Below are 25,933 nucleotides of genomic sequence, written 5' to 3'. Positions count from 1 at the left end.
GTAGGTGTGGTATTACTCAAAGAGTACCACCACAACTACTCATAAATGCCTTCGTGAATTGACTCAGTTCACCCCAAATAAAGATTTTAGTTACTTCTGGCTTAATTTTTTAGTTATCACTCTTTTGACACACATGAAAACCCTTTTCATGCTCTTCCATGTTCCAAAGTATGGGATACATTCACAAAGCCATTTACAATTTTGTGAATAAGTACTGCTTCACATACCCGTACATGCCTTTGTGAACTGGATTAATTGTATCTAAGTTGGCCGTTTGTGAATAGCCTGAAAATGTCTACATGGTATGCTCTTCTGGGAACCCACTGCCTCGTCAGGGGTATTAAGCGCTGTACAAATACAATTACAAAATACAATATGGCGATGCACATTCAGTCCCCCTGCAATTGTCAGAATTTGGAGAGGGGATGAAGAAATGTGACACTGCATATAGCTAAACAAAATACCCTCATTGCTTGCCCTTTGTCTTATAGGAGGTCAAATGAATTATTTTAAGAGGTGAATGAGAAAGACATAACACCTGAGCGTAATCACATACCTGTAAACCAAAATCAGCGAGTTGTGTAGGAATTCTATCATACATAAAGCAAACAATTACGAGGTAGGGGTCAATTTATGCACATTTGACTTAATTTTCAGTTGGTTTGAATGGATCCTGAGCAATATTCCCTCTATAGTTTCCCTCTGTGTGTGGCAATGAAGGTGCTTTGTACAATGTGCCAAGGCTGCATGCGCTGAAGACACACAGAAATTCCATAAGAAGGCACATGCATTGCCAAGTTACCAAAATCAGCAGTTTTGGGGGCAGATGTACAAATCATTTTTCCACCTGCAAATGGCCTGATTTGCAATTTGCATTTGTGGTTCGGTGTTTGGAAAGAGTGTGTTTTGGAAGCCCCTTCCAAATACTGAACTGTTATGGTATGTGTTACTGTTTTGCAACCTAATTCTAGTCGCAAAAGAGTACTACTTTCTTGACAAAGGTGTGTTATAATCTCATCTGCACTGCGAATCTGGGAATCATTTCGAAATGCATGGTTGAATAAGATGTTGAATTTAATGTGGGCTACATGGGATGTTTTGGGTGAGGTGTATGAAGTTCAAACACATACTTAAAAGATGGTGCTGTGAAGATTGCTGAACATAAGTATGAGGTGCTGCAGAGACTGTGAGAATTGACGCAGTAATCTATATCTACCATTTTTACTTCTTTTGTCACCTCTGAAATTTTAGGTGATTTTATATTTTCATGATGATGATTCATGGCTATGAAAGAAATATATACACATGACAGCTGTTAAGGCAGATTCAGATGTTCTCAACAACCCAGAAAAGATCCAGGAAGCCTTCTATATGGTTTCCACTTTGCCAACAGATTTTACACAGTACAGTCACATTTGTTCTGAAATGGTAATTCCGTCATCTTGCATTATCTTGCAACAAAAACAAAAATCTTTCTAAGAATGTTGACAAGTACCAGTTTAATGAATGCCTCTGAACCAAAGCAGCACACATCAAGTACTGACTGTCTCTACTCCCACATTTCAATCAACAGTTTTAGCACTTCAATTTCCTTCAAATCCTAACAACTTAGCTTTCGCCTTGAAGGAATAACCATCAACAATGGGATTTTCCTTCAGGGGCAGTAAATTTCTACATTTAACAGTAGAATAACTGTCTGGTGAAACTGAGACCCAGTGTTGAAACTGAGAATATGAGAAACGTCTTACCATTTATTTCATGAGGTAATAAGGGATGGAAACAGAAAAAACGAAAGAATACAAATTAATGTTGTGTTTCTTTCGAGCACTAAGCTACAGTACAGAACATTTCTTTCCCTAACAATGAAGCTATTAACCTATTCATTAAGCACAATAATCAAGATGAACGCTTCATTACTGTGTGAAGGACATTCACAGTCATTTTCTTATTTCTTACAGTGCAGGGCTGGCCTTATGCCTTTCCAACCACTGAAAAACACAGCTTCCATCCTTAAACTACTGGAAGTAGCAGCATCTTCCTTTGTCTCCATCATAGCCTGCCACACAACAAACAAGAAACAATAGTTTTCACGCCCATCGCAGCTTGTTATGTCTGGGGTTGCCCAGGACCTTTTGATTTGTTGAGTTATACACCTTTTACCTCCACCCACTACAGAATAAAGCATGAGGCAATGGGTCAGCCTACTTCAACCTTGGCTAACTTCAGTGTGAGTGACAGCATTCTGCTCTTTCACAAGAAGAACAGCTTTACACAGAATAATTCCTTTCAGTGTCATGGCTACTATGAAAATGTTTGCTTTTTGAGCCCAAAAAATGTCTCATTTTTTATTTTGTTTGTATAATACTGGCAAGGGCCACGCAGCTCTTATAGCAAGCAATGTATTGTGAAGGCCATGGCAAAACAAACTAAAATATGACAAAACCAAAAGAATTGGCAGCCAATACCAAACTGATTGGCTTTGCCAGGGTTTGTTAAACAAGGGTCGAGTGTCAGTGAAATATCGCTTTTGTTCTCTTATGGTTCCGAGAGCAGCAAGCGCGCTCCCACACAGACTGTGAGAGCTGGGTATAGAAAGGCTGTGCTCGCGCACAGCTGCAGGGCATATAGATCCCGACTGAAAGAAGTAAAGAAAGTTTTTTTTCCTACATGTATGTCTCACACATTCACACGGTTGATGCTTTAAAATGTGAGCACAATGTAGGCGGCATGACCAGTTCAAACTACTCATATGGTTGGGTATGCTACTGGCCTCCACTTTCTTGAACACTATGAAAAACACTTTCATATTTAAGAGCATTCAATTGACTTCCTTCTCCGTTGGTCTTGTCGTGATTCCCATTCTTCCTCTTCATCATAGGTTCCTATCAAGATTGCAATCTTTTGAGCTGCACTTTTCTTGGTTGGGTATAAAAGGTAGTTGTAAACCACAGCTGCCAGGATTCCCCCTACAAGTGGACCCACCCAGAAAACCTACAGAAACAGAAAACAAAACAAAAATAGTGTCATGAGTAAGATGGCATTGTCTTATTTTGTACACACTCACATATGCTTCATTGTTTATACCTCTCTGACCAATACCCATGTCACAGAAATTTATAAATTGTCCTAGTGTCTCAATGGTCAAGAAATGCCTTTGACCATACATCAATGTCATTAAGCTCTCAGTGTCCAACAAACACTCCGGCCATTCAAAAGAAATCACTGTTCTCCCAATTCATGACGTTCTTCAACTTTTCATCAATGCCATTACCTCTCACTCTGTTCAACAAACTTTTCAATCATCCTTTGATCCCCACAACCTCTACACCCACAGTATTACATGTAACATGGGCTATAATACTCTTGTAATGCAGCGGGCGGGACATCCCCCATATTCATGATGGAATATCCCATCCTCCAAACTCTTAATATGTCCCTTTGTCTTTGTACATGAGAGCTTATTGCTTCTACACACCAGAATTCTACTTTTAAAATGATAGGAGAATTGGCCACCTCAGAGACAGGCCAGGTAGATGATGTCAGGCTCTTCGAGGACCCCTCTATCAAGGAACTTTTCATATTCATTACAAACGTTCCTCTCTTGATAAGACTCAACAATCAATGTGCAAAGATTTTGACCAGAAGACTTTTGATGGGGTGGGGGGAGGCAGGGGGCCCTTAACTGGATGGTCCTACAACACAGTTCTCCACAAGCTACTGACAAAGAGATCCAAACATTGGCTGTACCAGAAGAAATTAGGGGAATTATTTCCCGCTTGTGGTTCCAGATGTGGTAGTGGTTGCAGAGGTGTCTTTAGAGGTACCTCCAATGCTCCCAGAGGATCTAATCGTAGATGGTACCCTTTCTTCCCATGTAAAAGTGGGGGGCAGGCTCCTCTTCTTCCTTCACAACTGGAGAGCTTTAACAGGCGATGCTTGGGTTCTTCAAGTGGTGCAAGGGTTCCTTAGAGAATTTTACGGAATCCCCCGCCAGCGGATCTGTCCCTTGCCTTTGTCTTTTGCCCACAAGGCTGCCCAAGTAATAGATGGCGAGGTGGGTGCTCTAGTGAAGTAAGGGCATGATAACTTTGATGTCCCTTCACCCCTAGAGCTTGCCTAGCACCTAATTCCTGGTGGAGGAGAAGGACAAAGGATTTTGACCAGTCATAAATCTGAGGCAGTTCCCCAAACGAGCAGTCTATTGCCCTTTCAAAATGGAAGGGATACACCTTCTCAGGGATATCCTACAGCTGAACAACTGGCTAGTATGTTTACACCTACAGAGTGCCTACCCAATAGTTCCTATTTTTCCTCCTCACCAACAGTTTCTCCAGTTTGCTTGGAGGAATCATGTACTTCCATTCAGCCTTTCCTCTGCACCTTGGTGCTTCAGCAAGATCATGCGACCAGCCATGGAGAGGGTTCTGCCTTATTGTCTATCTCAGCTATATCCTTCTCATGCATCAAGACCCGGCTTGTCCTCAAGATGATAGTCTCCTTGTTACGAAACCTTGGTTTTCTCATCAACGATCAGAAGTCAGAAGTCTACCCCTATCAAGGATACTCTTTCTAGGGTTTGTAATTGATATAATTGATTCTGTTCATCAGTCTCTGAGATTACCACAGAACAAGATGAGTCCGATTAGCAGAGAACTTTGAAAGATGTTGATGAAGGAAAAGATTTTGTTGCACCATTTGGCCAGAGTGGGAGGCATCCTAGCTTCCTCTATACAGGCCATCTTTCCTAGACCCTTACATTACAGGGCCCTACAGAGAATAAAGGGCATGCATCTCAGGAAGGGCCATTCATACACATATGAAATTTCCCTCAACCTGGAAGCCAGAGAGGAAATAGAGTGGTGGTTGCAACACATACAAGCCTGGAATGGCTGGCCTTATGCGGGTCCAAGCCGGACCTTATAATAGAATTAGATGCAAGCCATTTAGGTTGGGAAGCCAGATGTGGGGATACTACCACAGGCAGACCTTGATCTAGAGCAGAAGAAACCTTACAAATCAACTGTCTGGAGCCTCTGGCAGGCTCATTTGCGGTCAAGAGCCTGGTATCGAACAAGGTGTCCTGTTCCATTCTCCTGAAAATGATCAACTTGTCTGCAGTGAGATACAACAACTGTTTGGGAGGAACACGTTTCAAGGCTTTAGCCAATCTGGCCAAAGACTTTTGGCATTTTTGCCTACTCCACAAGATTTCGGTGATGGCTGAGTGTCTTCCGGAAGGATAAATTGGACAGAGCACTGGCAGTCCTGACACCTGATCCATCGCTCTTCCGAGGCCTGTTGACCAGATGGGGGATGTGCAAGATTGATGTTTTTGCCTCATGCCTGGACCATCAACTTCCATGCTTCTTCAACTGGTTCCAGACTTCCCTGGCCAAAGCCACAGTTGCATTTCTACAGGATTAGAGTCAAATAAAGGGATATGCCTTTCCCCTCCTTTTCGATAATCAGCACCTGACATGGACAACAAGCAGAAATGGTGCTGGTGACACCACTTTGGAGGTATCAAGTCTGTTATCCAGTTCTTCTGGAAATATCTATGGATTCTCAAATCCATCCTCCCCGGACACTGAACCTATTTAAAGGATGCTAATGGCAACTTACACCGCATTGTTCTGGCAGGAACTCTTCCACTAATGAGGGGATTGATTACAGGTTGCTCTGGGAGGTCCCAGGCTTATCGCAACCAATGAACTCATTAACTGAGCATGGGTGGACTCTAAAATTAAGCAGCACAAGTCCACATGGCACAGATGGTCATGCTGGCATGTCTGAAGGAGTCTGAATCCCATGGGGTCAGATGTAGCAGCCATAGTTTAATTTCTTGTCAGAGTTGACTGAATTAGGTCTGGCTTATAGGACCAGCATTGCTTGACATTTAAACATTTTGAGGGCCATTTTCCTTTTCAGGATATTCTAGCAGGAGAACATCTCCTAGCATCTAGAGATGAGAGGCATCAGGTTATGAAGACCTCCTGTATGTTTCTCTGGCAGATGTTAATGCATTAATGAGAGTTCTGCAAGATAATGAATTTCTGTCACGGAAACAACTTTCAGGTAAATTGGCAATTTTACTATGTCTCATCTCTTGCGGGTGTTGGGCATCACAGCTCTTTATATTTCAGCCAGAATGCTTTCTCCAGGAGTCTCATTTTCTATCTCACGGAGAACTAAGGGCCTGATTTAGATGTTGGAGTTAACGGTCCAGCCGTTGATTTTTCATCTGGAAGCCCGCAGCTGCGATGGTCCAGTCGCCGTATTTAGATGTTGGTGGTCCCATAGACGAAAGACCGCATTCAAACCACCATCTCCACCAAGAAACACCGCCTGAATTGACAGCCAGAAAGGGAAAAGGGGATGCTGGTGGAACCACTACCAGCCTTCCCACCATGCAGATTTAGATGTGCTTTACCAGCAAGCAAGGAAAAAGTGGCAGTCTGACCTCCATTCCTTAGTTAGAGGATTGGGGAGGGAAAGGGGATGAAACTCATTTTTTTTCCACTTTTCCCCTGTTGTCATCGCTACTGTCACTGATCCATGGAGAAAACATGATTTCTCCCCTCCGTTGACGGACTCTAAGGTAGGGATGCCGCATTGCTAGTATATGTTGGGTGGGCACTCAACAGGAGATGGGGGCCCCTGAAGACATATACATGTCACATTATTTTTTTTTATCACTCTAACATGCATATGTCAGGGACATAAGTGGGTCAGACACAGATGAGGGACACACTGGTACACAACACATATGTCACCCAAACACAACTGTCATTATGGTGCCAGTATTCATTGGCAAATGAATGCTGGTACCACAGTGATGGTACATTCACACCTGCCAACTACGTCCATGTGTGCACATTGCCAGGGGACCTGTCCCTGCCATGTTTTGCTGAGAGGTGTGTGTGTGTGAATCAGTACATGTATGTGTGTATGCAATGCAATTGGATGGTTGAGGTGGGGAAAGAAGGTGTGTGTGAGTATGTTTGTGTAGCTGAGTGTGTAGTTGTGTTGTTTGTTGTGGTTGTGTGGTGTGTGGGTGCAGTGTCAATGGTGTGTGTATGTTGTGTCATGGATGTATGTCAATGTCTGTTTTCTGCATGTACAGATTGTGTGGTGTCAGAATGGCAATATCTAATTGAGTGCATGTGCTGTGTAGTGTGTAGTGCAGGAGTACACCTATGGCTAAGGCAGAGTGTTTGTGTGCCACTTGCCTCTCTCATTTTACATTCACAAAGGAATCACTGTCTTTTCTGGCCTCATTAATAGTACCTTAGGGGGTGTGGAAGACAATGGCCTTTTTTAAAGCTGGCAGATATATAACGTTTCCAAAAATGATCCAAAAAATGTGCTTATATTTTAACTACTTATTTGGTACTTTATTATGGCATCGTATCCTGATACTTTTAAGTTCTAAACAAGTGAAAGGAAAGAGTCTAGCTGAAGGAACTGGAAGAGTTGTTCTGAGATTAAACGTGTTCATGGATCAGGCATAAGAATGCATTATCTTAATTAGAATCACCACTATTTTGACAATCTCTGTGGGGGTAAAAGTTAATGAATCATGGCTTTTAACAGAACCACATAAAACAACAGTGCTTTAAAATTTGAGCTTCTTCACTGTTTTGAATAATTAAATTTGTCTGCAACAGCAATTCTAAAGGCAAGGTGTGTTCTTGTTGCTACACACTGACAGGGCAATTCACAAAGGTAACTTACACTTGTGATTTAATCTTACACTTCTGAATAACTTTATTACTGTTGGTTATTCATAAAATCAGGATGTAAACTTACTCAAAGGTGTAGATGTACACATCTCTGTCATCTGGCAAAGGAGGTGACGCCTAATTTATGAGTGTAATTTACTAATACCAAAAAACAAACACTAGTAAGTCCAACATCCACACATAGTCAACAACTGATACTGCAAAACTGTCCTATAGAAAATAATGGAAGTAGGGATTTGAAATAAAACTGCATAGGAGATAATGTTAAATTCAATTATATTTTTAATATAGTTAAGAATATAAATATAATTTATGTTTAATGTAAAAAAAATAAACATATTTATTATTTAATTGTAAAATATTTAGCAACATTTTTGATTGTATAGAGTAATGTAACATCAATTTATATTAAAATATAGTTTGATTACATTTAAATAATACTATACATTGCTGAACAATTATTATTGTATTATAGATTTTTGTTTCTGTGGGAATTTATGTTTTAATTTAAATTTCAGAAAAATATTTTTATTTATTAGATTTAAATTAATTAAATATTTAATTCAAAATTAAATTCAAAGCGCTGTAGCATGTTTTATTTTGTTCTACAATTGAAACACATATGTAAAGTTAATTTACACTAATGTTTAAAATAAAATATTTTTACTAATTTAACAGAGAGTGTAATAAATTTAAAAAAAAGATGCGCCCTACACTTTACCATAGGGAGATCTCCATCCCCACTGTGGAGTCTCTTTATAGTAAAGGAGGGGTAAAATAAAAACTTTTTTTTAGCATGAAAATAATTAAGAGAAATGCTTTTATTTGAACTATTGAGGTAAATTAGTTTTACATGTTTATCTTAGATGTAGATTTTTAAAAAATGTTACAGCACTATTAACTTAATGTTGAATTAAATCTTCATTTATTTCAAAATATAAAATTAAATACAAATATTTTTGTGAAGTTCAAGTTTAAAAAAAATCCACCCTCAGCTAAATAATAACATATTATGCATTAATATTTACTAAAAGTGAGGTATAGAAATAATTTAAAGTAAGGTAATAATATTTTAATAAAACGTTTTAGTATTAATTTGTGAATCTGCAAAGGCTTGTTAAAATATTTTCTAATTAAATAATAAATGTATTTATTTTTAGGTTCTGTAAATTTAAATTGTATTTATGTATATTGTAACTATTTTAAATAATTTAATTAATGTAACATTATTTACTAAGGGGTTTTATTTTAACTACCGACCTTCATTATTTGCTATGGGAGGTAATGGCTGATCCAGGGGTTGGCCTTGTGTAGGATTGGACATATATTAGCTCTGATTGGGAGTGCCTTACTACTGTTGTGGGTCCCTTGATGGCTGTTGTTACAGTGAAGTTTATGAACAGCAATGAGTTTATTTTTTTGGGGGTGAGCATATGTTCCTCCCTGACCTTCACTAAACCCCTCCTTAGTCTTCAGTAAACGCCTCCCTTTTAGTAGTCAATGTGCCCATATTTTCAGTTGTCTGCATTGATCCTTCCCAGATTTACTGCTCAGTATTAACTTACATGTGTGAGGATCTCACCACAGAAAAGATAGGAGAGGTGAAGATTTGCACTTGCAGGTTTGTGGATTGCATTTTGTAGTCCTTTAGTAGTACTATTAAATCAGGTACAAAATGCATATTGGGAATGGAACCCTTAGCCCTCAGATTTTTTTGCCAATGCTGAAGGATGAATAATACCACTTCTAGGGCCACATGTACGTAGCATTTTGCACATCACAAACAGCGAATCGGGAAATTTGTGAAATGCAAAATATACTTTGGGATGTTCAGACCCATTTTTGCGATTCGGTAAGGTAAACTATTTACCGAATCGCGAAAAGGGTTTGCGAGTGGCAATTAGGAAGGGGTGTTCCCTTCCTAATTGCGAGCCGCAGTCCCATGTATGATTCTTTTGTGACCGCAAATGCAGTCACAAAACAATCGCAGTTAGCACCAGTGTCAAACTGGTGCTAATCCATTCGCAAACGGGAAGGGGTCCCCATGGGACCCCTACCCTTTATGAATGTCAGTAGAAACATTTTTTCAGAGCAGGCAGTGGTCCTACGGACCACAGCCTGCTCTGAAAAAATGAAAAGAAAACTTTTAATTTTTTGTTTTTTAAATGCATCTTGTTTTAAGGACATAGGGCTGCATTAAAAACAAAACAAATTGCTTTATTTAAAAGCAGTCACAGACATGGTGGTCTGCTTTCTCCAGCAGGCCACCATCCCTGTGAGGGTGGCCATTTCCAATGGGGTCGCAAATTGCAACCTACCTCATTTGCGACCCCCTTGCGAATCGCAGACAGTGTCATTGGCACTGCTGAACATAAGGTTTTGCGAGTCGCAAATTGCGAGCCGCTCTGACCCGCAAATTGCGAGTCGCAAAACCAATATTCCGTACATGTAGCCCTTAGTTCCTTCATTCAAGTGCTTTTTGTACACTTAAGTGTGTGTTAGTTTTATTTCTTTTTCGGTTCTGTGGATTTCAGGCTAAGATTCCTTTTATTTCCAGTTGCATTTACCTCGATCCCTTGGCTCATTACTCCTAGTGTTCCACCTAGCATAAACTACATTTGTCTCTTCCTTGGCTTCTGGTGCCAAAAAGATTTGTTCCCTTTATCTGTATCTACTTGCACTCTGTTCATCTGACTCAGCGTTCCATGGGTCTCATCCTCATTGCTATATTGTTATCTTTCTCTGTGTTTTTGTACCTCAGATTGAATACCTGAATCACTACACCCTATGTCACGTTCTTGGTGACCAATGAACTTCAATTTGGTGTGTGATTGTACTCAGACAGATCTGACGTCCTTGATGCCTGTGAGTTTCTACTGTAAGATCTTACCCAGTGGTTACTGAATCGTTTCACGATGACTGCTGGTGATAAGGACCGGACAGGATTCATAGAGCAGCCAGTGTAGTATATCTGAGAAGAAACAATTAAATACAACATCAGTCATTAGCATCTATTAGCTAACATCTTTGAATGTTGAAATAAATATTCTGCTGTAGTTTTTCCTTTATTCACTGGGACTTCAAAGAAACGTAGTCTCTCACTACGAGTTTGGCGGTCCCACCACGGGTCCTTTCATCCCTTTCACCCCTAAGTACTGCGGAGCAGCAGAAAAGCAGGACACGTCACTTTGCAAAATAAACTCACATATAAATAAATAAATAAGTGGCGCAACCCTGACAAAATGAAGTACACCCTGCTATTATTGCTAGGTTTCATCAATGACCAAATATTTTAAACTGCACCATAGTATTGGAGGCTTGACCCTGTAATATTCAAATAATGGGCAATTATAGCAGCACCTTCACTTATTGATTGGGTTTTATTCCATGCCAAAGAAATGTGGTGGGACATTCACTGGTACAGGGACTTTGCTGAGAATTAAGAATTACGTATAATAAAGTTATAGCCCACTGCCGAGGGTAACACCGATTGTTAAAGATCCTGAACAAGTGTAGCAATGGCCTATAATAAGAAACAAGGCCTTTAACAATTGTTATAGACCAAGGCCAGAGACTAAAAGGATAATATAAAGCCTGAATTAATTTATGGGCCCGAGCCGTAGGAAGGTGCCTATAACAAGGACGAGGGCCTTTACCAACTGGTATGGCCAAAGGCATAGGATTAAGACCATTAGAATATTACACCCACTGAGGGTAGAATGTTCTGAATTAAAAAGAAAAACCAGAAAGACAAGCATTGGTATGTTGGCACAGAAGGGTTATACCAGCTATTATTTTCTCTGAGCCACTTCATTGTCTTCAGCAGAGCTCACAGCATTCCAGTGGCTTGTAGGGTTAATTGGAAACCATGTATTCAGCAGGATAACCTATCCATTAAGTTACATCTGGCTGGGACTAAAATGTTAAATCAGTAAAAACCGGTGGCGCAGTTCTGAATTGTTTAATGGTATCTACCGATATGACTTGGACATAGTAGTGACACTCAATTTAACTTGTAACTGCAATTAAAGAATGGTGAGAAAATAATTACTATTTAACATTTGGGCCCAGATGTACTAACCTTTCAAGCAAAGCAATGCAGCAAGGGAATTTTCTGTGCTGCATTACATGAAAGGGAGAGAGACAGAAATGTGCCATATTTATGAAGATATGGTGCACTTCTGCTCTCATCCTGGCACACATTTGGCAACCTAACACCAACACAGGCACCCTTGAGCCATGGTGCAGGATTGTTTTTGTGCAAGAAGGTGTGCCGTTCTGCGCAAAAACAATGCTCAGAGGCTTAAGTCGCTTTGTATGTGTAGTTTATGATGTAACAAAGAGAAATAAATATAAATATACCAAAATCGGGTAGGCTTACCATTTTGGTACAATCCCAGGTTTACAGACTTTAGTGAGTTGTGTCAAAATCCATAGGTGGATACATGGGAACGTCCATGTTTCACTCATGAAACGCCTTCCCAATGCAAATTAACCCCGTTTTCCCTAAGACACTCAAAGCTGTGTAAATTGACCTTTACATGGGTGAGTAAATCCCGACATAAATTTTGCATCTGGGCTGCTTCAAAAGATGATGCAACCCTGACACAAAATGTTAGTAAATCTGGGCCTTGGTGTTTACATCCAGAATTTAATGTTGTGAGGACCTCTTAGACGTGCATTTGTTCCCCCTGCTTTTAGCTCCATTTTGCTTCATTTTATATTTTATATTTCGTTTGTTTTAATAAGGCTGCTTTTAGCAATGATTTTTACATATTTTTATCAGTTGGCTTTTATTCTAGGTATACAAGGAACGAGCTGTCTCTTTAGTTTGCCTTTGCACGACATGTAATCAGTACTTTCTGTCCAAGGCTAAGATCACTGTGCATGATATCGTAGTTGTGCTGCCCATTCAGGAAACAGCTTTGAACACCTAGCCACAGCATTGCATCAGGACTGTACTTCTAACACGGAATGTTTTCTTACATAAACAGTGCAATGACCCAGAAGGGGCAAAGGGCATTCTGGCACAACCATCCTGGGATGCATGTTGTGCAACATGCAGCTTGCTGGTGCTAATCTACCAGACTCCTGACACTGTTTTCAGGTATGGGGTTGGGGTTAATCCCTTAGATTAAGCCAGGCAGAAGGGTACATCCGCTATGGTCTCAGCATAGATTTAGGGTTAGGGAGGAACCTCTAGAATGTCTAGAACCACGTACACCATGGTTGGAGTGTTAACTTTCTATATCATGTTTGTCATGCTGATTACCTTGCTTTGTTTCTTCTGCCTAATTATCACAGTTCACCCTCTATATGCCAGATTGCAATTGTGTAAATAATGTATTGAAAACTTATCTTGCATCTTTTTATATATCACGTTGGCATATTGAGTAATATCATGAAAGGGCAAGATCTGTTTCCACGACTTCCCTGGGGAGTCAAAGTGTCATGTTCAGGTTGCCATAATCACCGTCCACCCTGGTATGTTTGGGGGTTCGGTGAGGCACTATGAGCTAACCAGGAATTGGGCCGACAGTTACTAATGGTGTGGATGGACTCAGTCTCCCACATTGTGAAGTTCTGCCATCCTAAATGTGCAGTCCTATTGTCTGAGTATGAATTGGGTAACATCAAAACTATAATGTTTTCTCTTGAAGGGTGATACTCTGAAACCGATCCCAGGATGCTTGTTTCTGGTCCAGGGAGGACCTGGTCTGTCAGTTTGGGCTGGACTGTTCCCAAGTGGAACAGGGTCAAGACTGATTTGCATATGGCTGGGTCCAAACTGGGGTGGCATGGTGAGCAAAGAAACAATGGATTAAACCCAGATCTGTGACTGGGGATGAGTGATTGAAAAGTTTCAACACTCCGTCCATCATCCTATTGTGTTGTGAAAGTACTCAACCTCAACCTAAGTAAACAGAACATTTCTACACCAGCAAATCAAAGTTATTGAGGTGTCAAAGATATAGCTGGTCCTCTGTTCTTGGTGCGTTGTTGTGTTCATTGACTATGATATTTTATTCGGACAGTATGGCCTCATCAAGGCATGCCACAATAGAAGGCAACTTCTGGCAGGCTTACAGTGCACCTTTTTCAGCCCTGGAGGAGAAGGAGCAGGAGAGCCATAGGGCTACTAGACTGAAGTCAAATAATAGGAGTGGGAGCTCAAGGGTTTGCAAGATCTCCATTAACTAAAAGAGAGCACACAAGGCAACACCTTGCTATGACCAAGTACATCATTTATCCCCTCTGATGCTCCTTTCTATAGCATGAGGCATATTATAAAATCAGCGACAACAATAACCCTGATACATGTTAATTTATATTAAAACGTCAGTGAAACATCAGAAAACTCATTTAAGATAAGACACAACATACTTTAAGAGCAATTTACAAACATTAGCAAAGAACATGAATACATTATGAATCCAAAAGTAGCCGCCAATAGAAATATTAATAAACAAAAATAACAAAGAAAGACAACCTTCTTAATGGATGAGTCAGGCTATAGAGGACAGGCTCAGAACTTCATTTTCTCTAAGACCTAGCAGACCCACAGTAGCATGTGCCAGAGCAGCAGCTTGGCAGCAATATTGGCACAAGTGTTAGAGGATCAAGAGACAGAGTGCACGGAGATCAAGGAGAGCCTGAGGCTATTTTCAAACATCTATAGATGGTGTCTGTAGGCACCAGAACTGTACACAGATATACAGTTCGCTCGAGAATGACTCCCTGTCTCCACATTTCTACAAAGAAGAGAAAAAACATAGTTCTCTGTTCAAGCAGCCGAACTGTGATATTAGCTATCCACACAACACACAATCCAGTGGCAACCATCTTAGCTTCAGAAGATTAGTCAGGCCTGGCTTTTCCCCGTGTGATGACTATACTCACAACACAACAGTGTACTACAGTAGTATACTAGGACATGACAAACTATACTTCTCATTATAGCGATGCAGTTGTTGTTATAGATGTGCATTTTACATTGAACTATGCTTTCTGTTATAAGCAGATACATTTGCATAATGTGAAAATGTATATTACACCACAAGATACACGTGTACATCAGCCCATGTCATAATTGCTGCTTCTATGTACATAAAGGTGCATATATAGATGAGTTTAGGCCTGCTATTAAAAAGTTAAGGAACACCATGAAAACATGTGCACATCAGACCATGTAAATATTGTAACTTCTATTCACATATAGATATTTTAGAGATTTTATAGAGGGGTATTCTCCAGCCTATTAAATGTTACCAAGTGCCATATACACTTATTCATGTAAAAGTTAATTTCAATTTATTGTTATATAGAAAAAACAAAAAGTAATACTCCTCTCACCCTTCGTTCCATCCCTCCTCTCTGACTCATTCCAATCCTTTCTGAATACTATTAACTCCCAAACATCCTTCTCAAACTTCACCTTCTTATTTTTACCTGTGTCACCCGAACTAATTAGCACACAGGTGCACTGCTTACCAAAAAAAGTTACTACTCTCCCTGTCAAATCCATTCTGATCATTCTACTTCTGCTCTAAACTGTACTAAACACACAAGAAATCAAGACCACAAACCTAACACAACTAATACACAAGGAAAAACACTTATTACTAATCTACTGACTATTAATCTCTAATCCTGGTTTCCAGAGTAGCGTGCTACTCACCGCAACGCACTTCAATGCCTTATCAGTGGTAGTAAGCGCTATATAAATACAATTTACAATTACAATCTTTCAAGCTCAGCCATGTCCGACACCAACATCTAGATTCAAATTTTCTTTCCAAACAGCTAAGTGCATCTCAGGCCAATGGAGGGCCGTCATTTTGTTTATATTAAAGATAGTCATGTGCATCTGTGCAAAGCCATTGATAGTTCATCCTGAAAAAAACACAGCCAATCCTTTAACATCAGAAAAGGTACTATCAGTAAAATAACAGCAGTCTTCTATAGCATTCAAAAATATATCCTAACATACGATGACTCAGACAGCTATTTACACGTCATTGTTCTTAACTCTACAGTGCGTGGGTCGGCCACTGTCCGACGCCCACATTACCTCCCTGGTGCGGGTCACGACCAGTGGGCGACATCAGGGAGGGGGTTAAAAAATCCTCGGTGCAATTTTGTTTTGTTTTTCTAAAAATACCCTGGGAGACACAGAAGATCTTCTGTGTCTCCCCCTGCCACCACCCACCTGCCCCTTTGTGATGTCAACTGTTTTGTTTCCTCCATCGGAGCAGGAAGCAGCTGTGTGGCTGATTCCTGCTCCAATGTGGAAAACAGCCCATACGGCCTTCCCGACGTTCAGGAAGGCCTCATTTGAAAGGGGTGACTCTCCTCTTTCAAACGAGGCCTTCCTGAACCGGTTTCCTGGCCCTCGATGGCAGTGCAGCTGCCATTGAGGACCAGGAAACCCCACTAGACACCAGGGATTTGACTTGGGGGGGGGGGGTCGGCCCCTCTGCAAACAAAAAAAGGTAGGTGTCCCCTGACCTGATTATGCCCCCCAGTGGCTACATTAAAAAAAAGAAAGAAAGAAAAGAAATTGACAAGGGGTTGACCGTGAGCAGTGTGACCCCCTGTGGGGGCAATCATTTTTTTTTAGTAGTTGTATGGATTCAATGCGGGCCACCATGGCCTCCAAGGAAACCATACAACTACGAAAAATATGTATATATATATATATATATATATATATATATATATATATATATATATAGCTAGAAAGATGGATATATCTATATATAGATCACTTTTGTCAATGCATGTGTGGTCGGCCCCAAGGAAAACCGGACCCACATATAAAAGTGATCTATATATATATATATATACACTTGTATATATATGTATATATATGTATATATTCTCCACCTGTTGTCTTGCAGTTGCAGCTTGCGTCTTCAAAGCAATGCACATACTTCAACTGACTCCTTTCAACTGCAGCTTTTAGGCAGCAATAAAAAAGTCAAGTAAGTCTTGTGATTATGTTTCTGCTAAAAAAGGATCAGACTTTTGTCTAGCGGCAGTTTTGATGCCATAAAGTAGCGCAGAAGGTTAATATGCCTACTGCAAAGAGCAAATCTGTACTTTATGTAAATAGCTGATTACATTAGTAAAGTCAGCCATTACCTGCGCTATAATACAAATGAAATGTATGTGCGATGAATGGATGTATGGAGTGATGAAGGGCACTTTTGCTGGGTGGTAGTGTGGGAATCCAAGGAAGTCATTGGAGTGGGAGCACCAGTAATGATTGTTGGACTGGGCGCTATAGGTGCTAAAGACTGTGACGATTGGTATGTGACAAGGTGTTTTTTGAGTGTCTTGAAAGAACGTGCTGATTGAGGGAAAAAGCGAAGGTAAGGAGACCTCTGTTGCACGTATCACACACACGCTCCCACCAGCAATTTTGTGACTGTCTACGTAGCCAGTAGCAGAGAAGGCAACCCGTTGGATGACTGCTGCTCAAGCCTTCACTCGGGTTATAGAGGACAGCTCTGACCTAGGAACAGAGACCGAGACAGAAGATACTGAGATAGCATCTGAGGGATAGGACAATGGCGTAGACTCTGGGAGTGATTTTTCAGTTGGAGGAGTCCCTTTCGATAACTCCTCTTCCAGTAATTATGAGGGAGGTGATGAGGGCAGTCCTGCTGTCCCTTTGCAAGCACAGTCTGTGCAACGGGATAATAGCGGGTTAGCCCAACCCAGAGAGCAGGTGCATGAGGCAGCAAGCACAGAGAAAGAGTGCACTCTTGGGAGGTCCCCACTTTACTTCTACCCCGAATCCCACCGCCCAAATCGTATTGTGGAGGCATCAAAATTATCTATCACAAAACAAACTGGTTTTGTAAGGCAGGCGGTCCTGGGCTCGGTGGCCATATAGGGAAACATACTAAACCCAGACATTTCTGGAAGCTAGACATCCAGTGGAGTCCACAGAGGTGTGACTTGTGTGGATTCCCCAAAGTTTTCTTACCCAGAATACCCTGCAAAGCTGAAATGTTGAATAAAAACTCTATTTGTTTTTTGCATTGCTGTCACACAAACTACAGGAATATGCTGGGATCCAAAAAAAATCCTACCACCCAGTGTTTCCCCACCTGTCCTGATAAAAACACTACCCCACTTGAGTGCCTGAACCTAGTGCCTGCATCAGGAATGGATCACCCCAGGGTCAACAGTTGCTCTCATGTAAGGACCAGCATTGCCCATTGTGTGATCTATTCCTGTCGTGGGCACTAGCCCTACCCACACAAGTGAGGTACCATTTTTATCAGGAGACTTGGGGGAATGCTGGGTGGAAGGAAATTTGTGGATCCTCTCAGATTCCAGAACTTTGTATCACCGAAATGTAAGTAAAAAGCAGGTTTTTTTTGCCAAATATTGAGGTTTGCAAAGGATCCTGGGTAACAGAACCTGGTGAGAGGCCCACAAGTCACCCCATCTTGGATTACCTTAGGTGTCTAGTTTAAAAAAATGCACAGGTTTGGTAGGTTTCCTTAGGTGCCGGCTGAGCTAGAGGCCAAAATCCACAGCTAGGCACTTTGCAAAAAAAAGCTCTGTTTTCTTTGGGAAAATGTGATTTGTCCACGTTGTGTTTTGGGGCATTTCCTGTCACGGGCACTAGGCCTACCCACACAAGTGAGATACCATTTGTACCAGGAGACTTGGGGGGGACGCTGGGTGGAAGGAAATTTGTGGCTCCAGAACTTTCTGTCACCGAAATGTGAGGAAAAAGTGTTTTTTGGCCAAATATTGAGGTTTGCAAAGGATTCTGGGTAACAGAACCTGATGAGAGCCCCATAAGTCACCTCATCTTGGATTCCCCTAGGTGTTTAGTTTTAAAAAATGCACAGGTTTGGTAGGTTTCCTTAGGTGCTGGCTGAGCTAGAGACCACAATCCACAGCTAGGCACTTTCCAAAAAAAAACTGAGTTTTCAATGTAAAAATGTGATGTGTCCATGTCCTGTTGCGGGCATTAGTCCAGTGCATGTGAGGTACCATTTTTATCGGGAGACTTGGGGGAACACAGAATAGCAGAACAAGTGTTATTGCCCCTTGTCTTTCTCTAAATTTTTTGCTTCCAAATGTGAGCCAATGTGTATAAAAGACATCTATTTGAGAAATGCCCTGTAATTCACATGCTAGTATGGGCACCCCGGAATTCAGAGATGTGCAAATAACCATTGCTTCTCAACACCTTATTTTGAGCCCATTTTGGAAATACAAAGGTTTTCTTGATACCTATTTTTCACTCTTTATATTTCAGCAAATGAATTGCTGCTTACCCGGTATAGAATTAAAACCCATTGCAAGGTGCAGCTCATTTATTGTCTCTGGGTACCTAGAGATCTTGATGAACCTACAAGCCCTATATAACCCCGCAACTAGAAGAGTCCAGCAGACGTAACGGTATGTTGCTTTCAAAAATCTGACTTTGCAGGAAAAAGTTACAGAGTAAAACATGGAGAAAAATGCCCATTTTTTTAGATCAGTTTCAATATTTTTATATTTCAGCTGTTATTTTCTGTAGGAAAACCTTGTATGATCTACACAAATGACCCCTTGCTGAATTTAGAATTTTGTGTACTTTTCAGAAATGTTTAGCTGTCCAGAATCCAGCATTGTTTGCACATGCATTACTGTCACTAACTGGAAGGAGGCTGAAAGCACAAAAAATAGTAAAAATGGGGTATGTCCCAGTAAAATGCCAGACTTGTGTTGAAAAATCTGGTTTTCTGATTCAAGTCTGCCTGTTCCTGAAAGCTGGGAGGATGGTGATTTTAGCACCCTAAACTCTTTGTTGATGCCATTTTCAGGGGGAAAAAACAAGCCTTCTTCTGCAGCCCTTTTTCCCATTTAAAAAACAAAACAAAATTTTCACTGTATTTTGGCTAATTTCTTGGTCTCCTCCAGGGGAACCCACAAACTCTGAGTACCTTCAGAATCCCTAGGATGTTAGAAAAAAAGGATGCAAATCTGACATTGATAGCTTATGTGGACAAAAGTTATGAAGGCCTAAATGCGAACTACCCCAAATAGCCAAAAAAGGTCTCAGCATTAGAGGGTTGGTGGGGGTGGGGGGACGTCCAGCAGCTAAGGGGGTTAAGACCATAACCAAGGACAAATGTAAACAATAAGATCATTCAGAAAAAAGTCTAACAACAAGGTAAACAGACCCATTAGCAACAAGAAAAATAACAAGTCCGCCCACCTTTTCCAAGCTATTCTGAAAAGGAAGAAAACAAATGTAGCCGCTGCTCAGAGACAGTAAAGAGGAATTGTCAGAATTACTTTTGATATGGGACATGACCCATTATCCATCGGAGTCCAGACCAGGTCACAAGCTCCAACAGCAAAAACGTAATGTGTAAATTCATATAAATCCAAAATTATACAAATATCTGAGAAGCTAATTAGTGGAAAGCCCATTTAGCATTTTAAAGGAAAAAGAAAATGTGAACACTCTGCAAATTCCTATTAATCAACGTATCTTTAAAATAAAAGCAGAATTAGTGGTAAGGTGACAGAAGAGAAGACGAATAGGCATTGGTTTAGGAGGACGAGGAGTGATCGTGCAAAAGGTGGCCCAAAGGACAAAGACAAAAATGGAGGATCATCGGAGAGAAGGGCAATGCATTTTCAAAATAGGTGAAACGAAAGGGTTGAGGGGCTACCCCACCAAATCGAGGCACAAGGGTGCGTGAGGAAGAGAGTTGAATAAGGAGGATGAGAGAGAAGAGTCATGGGAAGGAAGCAGTAGAAAAACAGAAGGGGTTCAGGGGACAACCCTTTCCAGAAGAGCAACACAAAAAGAGGAATGTCACCCATGTGGCCGCAAGTGGGAAGGAAAGGTAGTGAAGGGAAAAGGGATCATGTGGTCCTAGTTCAAAAAAGCATCATAATACAATACATTTTCAACATCAAGGCATTTACAACTCAGAAAAATATGCAAAAATCAATTTAAAACTACAAAGACATTGTATGAGTTTATTTCTAACAAAAATGCCCATCCATCCTTATAATTTTGATTACACAGTTTAGATTAAACGGTTTAGTTATATTGATAGTCTATGATCCTGCTCTTTTCAGAAACTTTGGCCAAGATTTATACTTTTTTTGTGCCGCATTTGTGTCATTTTTTTATGCAAAAGCAGGGCAAACTTACAAAATATAATTGTACTTTGTAAGTTTGCGCTGCTTTTGGGTAAAAAAACTACACAAATGAGGCACAAAAAAAGTATAAATATGGGCCTTTGTGTTCCTAGTGAAAGGTAAGACATTGTCAACTAGAAGGCAGCAATTGCTTCCCTCCTATTTTTCTACACCTCCCAGACTCAGTCAGTGTACTGTGCTGAGGAGGCCCACTGGGGCTTGAAGTCCCCCTGCACCATGGGAGCTGTGGGGACTACTGTTACGCTACTGGTTATGTGCACTCTTTGGGTGACCTGGGTCACAAGTATACATGAACAATGTCATAGTTTATTAAATCAAACACAGTAGGTTTTTGTACAGCATCCATCCAGAAGTCAAGTATTTTGAGACTTTCAAATGTGATAATGAAGAAAAAGGAGGGAAAGTGAAATAAAATATTGCCTTTGATCACACAATTTGGTTAAGTGGTGCAGCTAGGATTAATCCCAAGTTTCTGGTCTCAAATTGTGCAATTCAGACACTAGGGGCCAGATTTACATGGCCCTAGAGCCTCCTTTCACCACATTAGCTTCATTTTTTTATGCTTATGTGACTCGAGGCAAAAATCGCCACCTCCTATTTATAAAGTGGTCCAATGCATGCATTGCGCCACTTTGTAGCCCCTTGCACCACTTTATGCCTGCGCCAGGCATAATGTATGCAAGTGGGGCGCTCTGATTTTAGGAGACCTGCAAATATGGTGAAATGAAATTTACAAGATTTCATTGCACCAGTTTTGGTGTCATTTTTAATGCTTGCACAAAGCAGATGTTAAAAGAATGCACCCATTGAAATCAATGGGCCTTCTTGCATCTTGCTGCACTAGCGTCAAACTTTTTTGACGCTAGTACAGCAAAGCGCTACAATAGCATCAAACACGTGGATGCTTTTGGCCTAACGTGCGCTATGGTACGTGCATGTACATACGGTGCACCCACAGTGTAATTAAGTGGCGTGGAGGGGACGTGAAAAAAATCTTGTGCATCAGAACTGATGCACCAGATTCTTGTAAATCGGGGCCTAAAAGCTTCCCCTACTCCCACTTTGCCACTAACCCACCACCGCCATCCTGCTGGCCCTCAGTCACATCACAGTCCAAACTTTGTGGCCTCTGGAAAATGTTTGTGAGTACCCATGGCTCAAAGGATAGAGCCAGAACATTTTCGAGCACTCTAAATGCATCTACCAACTAAGTTGCCAGCACATGTTTTGAAGTAACAACATCTGACTTGGCTACTCTTCCTTATCTTTCCAGTTCTGTCCAGTACAACTCTTAGTTTTATTTAGTAATTTACGTTTGAGATTTTAGAAACCACAAACATGACGCTTATAGCATCACAGTTGTATACAATGGATTAAGTGCACAACTAGAATAAAAACTTTGGAATCACCATGGACTCCAAGTTAACTATGAATGCCAAAGTGGACAAATTAGAACGAACAAGCTTCATCACCTTGAAGACTCTACGACACATCTTCCCCACCTCGGATTTCCACACAAGGTGCAAGCTACTATATCGCTTGTACTATCCAAACTAGATTATGCCAATGGCCTCTACCATGGATCATCTCTTTCTAATATGAAAAAACTACAACGCATTCAGAACTCCCCTGCCAGGCTACTACTACATGTAAAGCCACAAGCCCACATCTCCCCTGCCTTGAGAGCACTACACTGGTTACCTGTTGCCAGAAGATGCACCTTCAAGCTGCTTTGTATCACCCACAAAGCTATACATGGAACAGGACCGCTATTTATCAGAAACAAAATAACCAAATACATTCAACAAATAAACCTCAGCTCAAGAGTGGCACCCCGCCTTAGAACACCACCATACAAGAAAAAGACTACAGGTGGTACATCATTCTTTGTTCAAGCAGCCAAACTATGGAATTAATTACCCCCAACTACAAGAGCCACAGATAACTATCTTGTCTTCAGAAAACTACTCAAGATTTGGCTCTTTCCTTCATAACCACTGTTAGAAATGGGATTTCTGGTTGGCTAGGGTATGCACCTCAGCCAGGCAGAACACACCCACTCTAGTCAGGGCAAGGGAGTTACACATCCAAGATAACCCCTGCTCACCCCCTTGGTAGCTTGGCACGAGCAGTCAGGCTTAACCCGGAGGCAATGTGTAAAGCGTTTGCACAACACACACACACACATGTGGCGCAATATCCCCACCACAAAGGAAACACAACACCAGATTATATGAAAATATACTGTTTGTACACAACGCAATTATCAGACTAAACATCACATATCAGTACTATCCTGCTACCTTAGCAGTTGTCAGAACGTTACACATTAGTTACTCTGCAAATTAGCAGTAGTCACACATAATACTCAGTATTCTGCAACATTAGCAGTAGTCAGGAAACACGTTATCACATTGGAACACTTGTCATAAGAATATCATAAAACGCCCATAGTAGGAACATTAGAAAAAATATGGCAAGTTAGGGAAACATATTAGCAAGACATGCCCATAAAAGGAACATTTGCATATGCCTATGAAACACCATCAAAAACAGGTAGGCAACATATAAATCAGACGAAGTCTCTAGTAAGAACTTATGTTCTATATATTGTTCCTTTAACAGTACCTGGCTTGATGAAGGCACCTCCAGTGCCTAGAAGGCGAACAATGGGGCCCCCGGCGCTCCTATGCGCAAAACGGGGGCCTCCCTTATACTCTGGGGTCAGAGGAGGGCGACATGCACCTCCTCTCTTTTATAGGCAGGCCCCTCCGGGGACCGTGATTACTCAAACTGCCCTCACGAGGGGGGCCAAAGCCAGCAAAAACAACTTAGGGCAGGAGGGGGGCACCACGTACCCCCTCCGGTTTAATGACAGACCCCTCCCGGGACCTGCGATCTCTGGGGGCCCCCCCGGGCCTCCACTGGCCCTTCCACCAAGGGGGGGCCCACAATAATGCCCGTTTTACCAAACAGCAGAAAAGGAGCGTCCTGCTCCTAATGCAGAGGCCAGGGGGAAAGGGGCACTCCCCATGCCTTCCCCTGGTCCTGCCGTGAAGCCACAAGAAGATCAGACCCCTCCTGGGGCCCGATGCAGTGCGCAAGTGTTCTTCCAGCTTCCCGGGCCGCTGCAGTGATCTTATTTAAAGGGGCACAATGCAGCAAGGAGCCTACGAGCTCCCAAGGCTCCATAAGCGCGCTGCAATCAGCGCTATGGCAGCCGCAACCACGGAGAAGCACCCATTGTGAAGAAATGGATGCAGGGGTCAGGGGCCACAGCACCCTGCCCCTGGGGAGCAGAATATTAAGACAAGGTCCTCAGGTGGAGGGCCCAGCTACAGGCCAGCACAAGGGAAAGGCAGCAAGTGGGAAGTCCTTCACAGTGACCAGGCAGGTCACAGGTCAGCACAGCAGCAGCAGTCCATGGCGGTTCCTGGTGAGTCCTTTCAGCCTTTGGTGTCCAGTTCCAAGATGATTCCAAGAGTCTCCAAATTGTGGGGAAAATTCCCCTGTACTTATAGTCAGTTCTTACAGTGTTTTACAATGGTAGGGAGAGGGGGTTCCAGCAAGTTCTAACTGATTCTGGGAGTGCCCCCTCTCTCCTTTCAGCACAGGCTCCAAACATCAGTGGGGGGTTAACGACCCTATTGTGTGAGGCCAGGGCACAGTCTTTACAAATGCAGGTCTGCCCCGCCTCACCCTTTTCTCAGCCCAGGAAGACTATTCAGTATGCAGATGCACCTCTGTGACACCTCCACCCTCCCTGTGTACAGGCTGTCTGAAAAGTATGCACAAAGCCCCAACTGTCACTCTGCCCAGACGTGGATTGGAGTCAAGCTGCAGAACACCAGAGTCATAAGCACAGATAAATGCGCACTTTCTAGAAGTGGCATTTCTGTGATAGTAATAAAAAATACGCCCACACCAGTAAGCAGTATTTCTTATCACCATCACAACCATACCAAGCACGCCTATGCTACCCCTCATAAATCAGACAATACCCTTTACACATAAGGCAGGGCATTTCTAATGCAATCCTATGAGAAGGCAGCACTCACAGCAGTGAGACACCAAGTTAGGCTGTTTGTCACTACCAGGACAGGCCATGCAATATGGCACATGTCCTGCCTTTCTACATACATGGCACCCTGCCCATAGGGCTAGCTAGGGCGTACCTTAGGGGTGACTTACATGTAGTAAAAGGGGAGTTCTGGGCCTGGCAAGTAAGTTTAGATGCCAGGTCCCTGTGGCAGAAAACTGCGCACACAGGCCCTGAGCTAGCAGGTCTGAGACAGGTTTTGAAAGTCTACTTCAGTGGGTGGTGCAAGCAGCGCTGCAGGCCCACTAGTAGTATTTAATTTACAGGCCCTGGGTATAGAGATACCACTGTACAAAGGACTTATAGGTAAATTAATTATGCCAATTAGGTATAAGCCAATCATACCAACTTTAGATGGGAGAGCACCTGCACTTTAGCACTGGTCAGCAGTGATAAAGTGCTCAGAGTCCTAGAGCCAACAGCGAGAGGTCAGAAAAACCAGGAGGAAGGGGGCAAAAAGACTGGGGATGACGCTGCGTAAGGCAAAAAGTCCAACAACCACCATATTCAAACAGCTATGGACTGCATATGCCTATGTTGATAAATATTTTTTATCAGATTATTTGTATATTCTAGTTATATATAGTTCTTTAGAAAATATGTATCGCTAATATGTCATAACAATAAACTACACACATACTCTTTAAACCTGTTTAACTAATGTATATTTACTCATGGTCTAAATATGTATATGTATGTACATATATGTGTGCATATGTGTGTGTATTCATGTGTGTATATATATATATATATATATATATATATATATATATGTGTGTGTATGTTATTCTATGCATAAGATGTTCATGGGTCATTGCATAACTCCTAGATACGTTGTTATACTAGATACTTATGAATCCCTACTCTCATTTTATATCACACTTTGTCTACCCACCAT

General features: G+C 41.5%; 1 protein-coding gene across 1 annotated transcript in view; it reads right to left on the bottom strand.

Annotated features, from left to right (window-relative positions):
• Positions 1 to 1,497: 1,497 nt before the first annotated feature.
• Positions 1,498 to 25,933, bottom strand: part of LOC138292226 (aquaporin-5-like) — a 37,513-nt gene continuing 13,077 nt past the window's right edge. Inside the window, exons 3-4 of the mRNA XM_069230669.1 lie at positions 10,633 to 10,713; positions 1,498 to 2,991 (exon numbers count right to left, since the gene is read on the bottom strand). Of these exons, the coding sequence (XP_069086770.1) occupies positions 2,809 to 2,991; positions 10,633 to 10,713 (264 nt within the window). The 3' untranslated portion in view covers positions 1,498 to 2,808. The remainder of the gene's footprint in view (positions 2,992 to 10,632; positions 10,714 to 25,933) is intronic.

The sequence above is a fragment of the Pleurodeles waltl genome, chromosome 4_2, assembly GCF_031143425.1.
Source record: "Pleurodeles waltl isolate 20211129_DDA chromosome 4_2, aPleWal1.hap1.20221129, whole genome shotgun sequence".
Taxonomy (NCBI): Eukaryota; Metazoa; Chordata; class Amphibia; order Caudata; family Salamandridae; genus Pleurodeles; species Pleurodeles waltl.
This window is presented reverse-complemented; position numbering and strand designations above follow the sequence as displayed.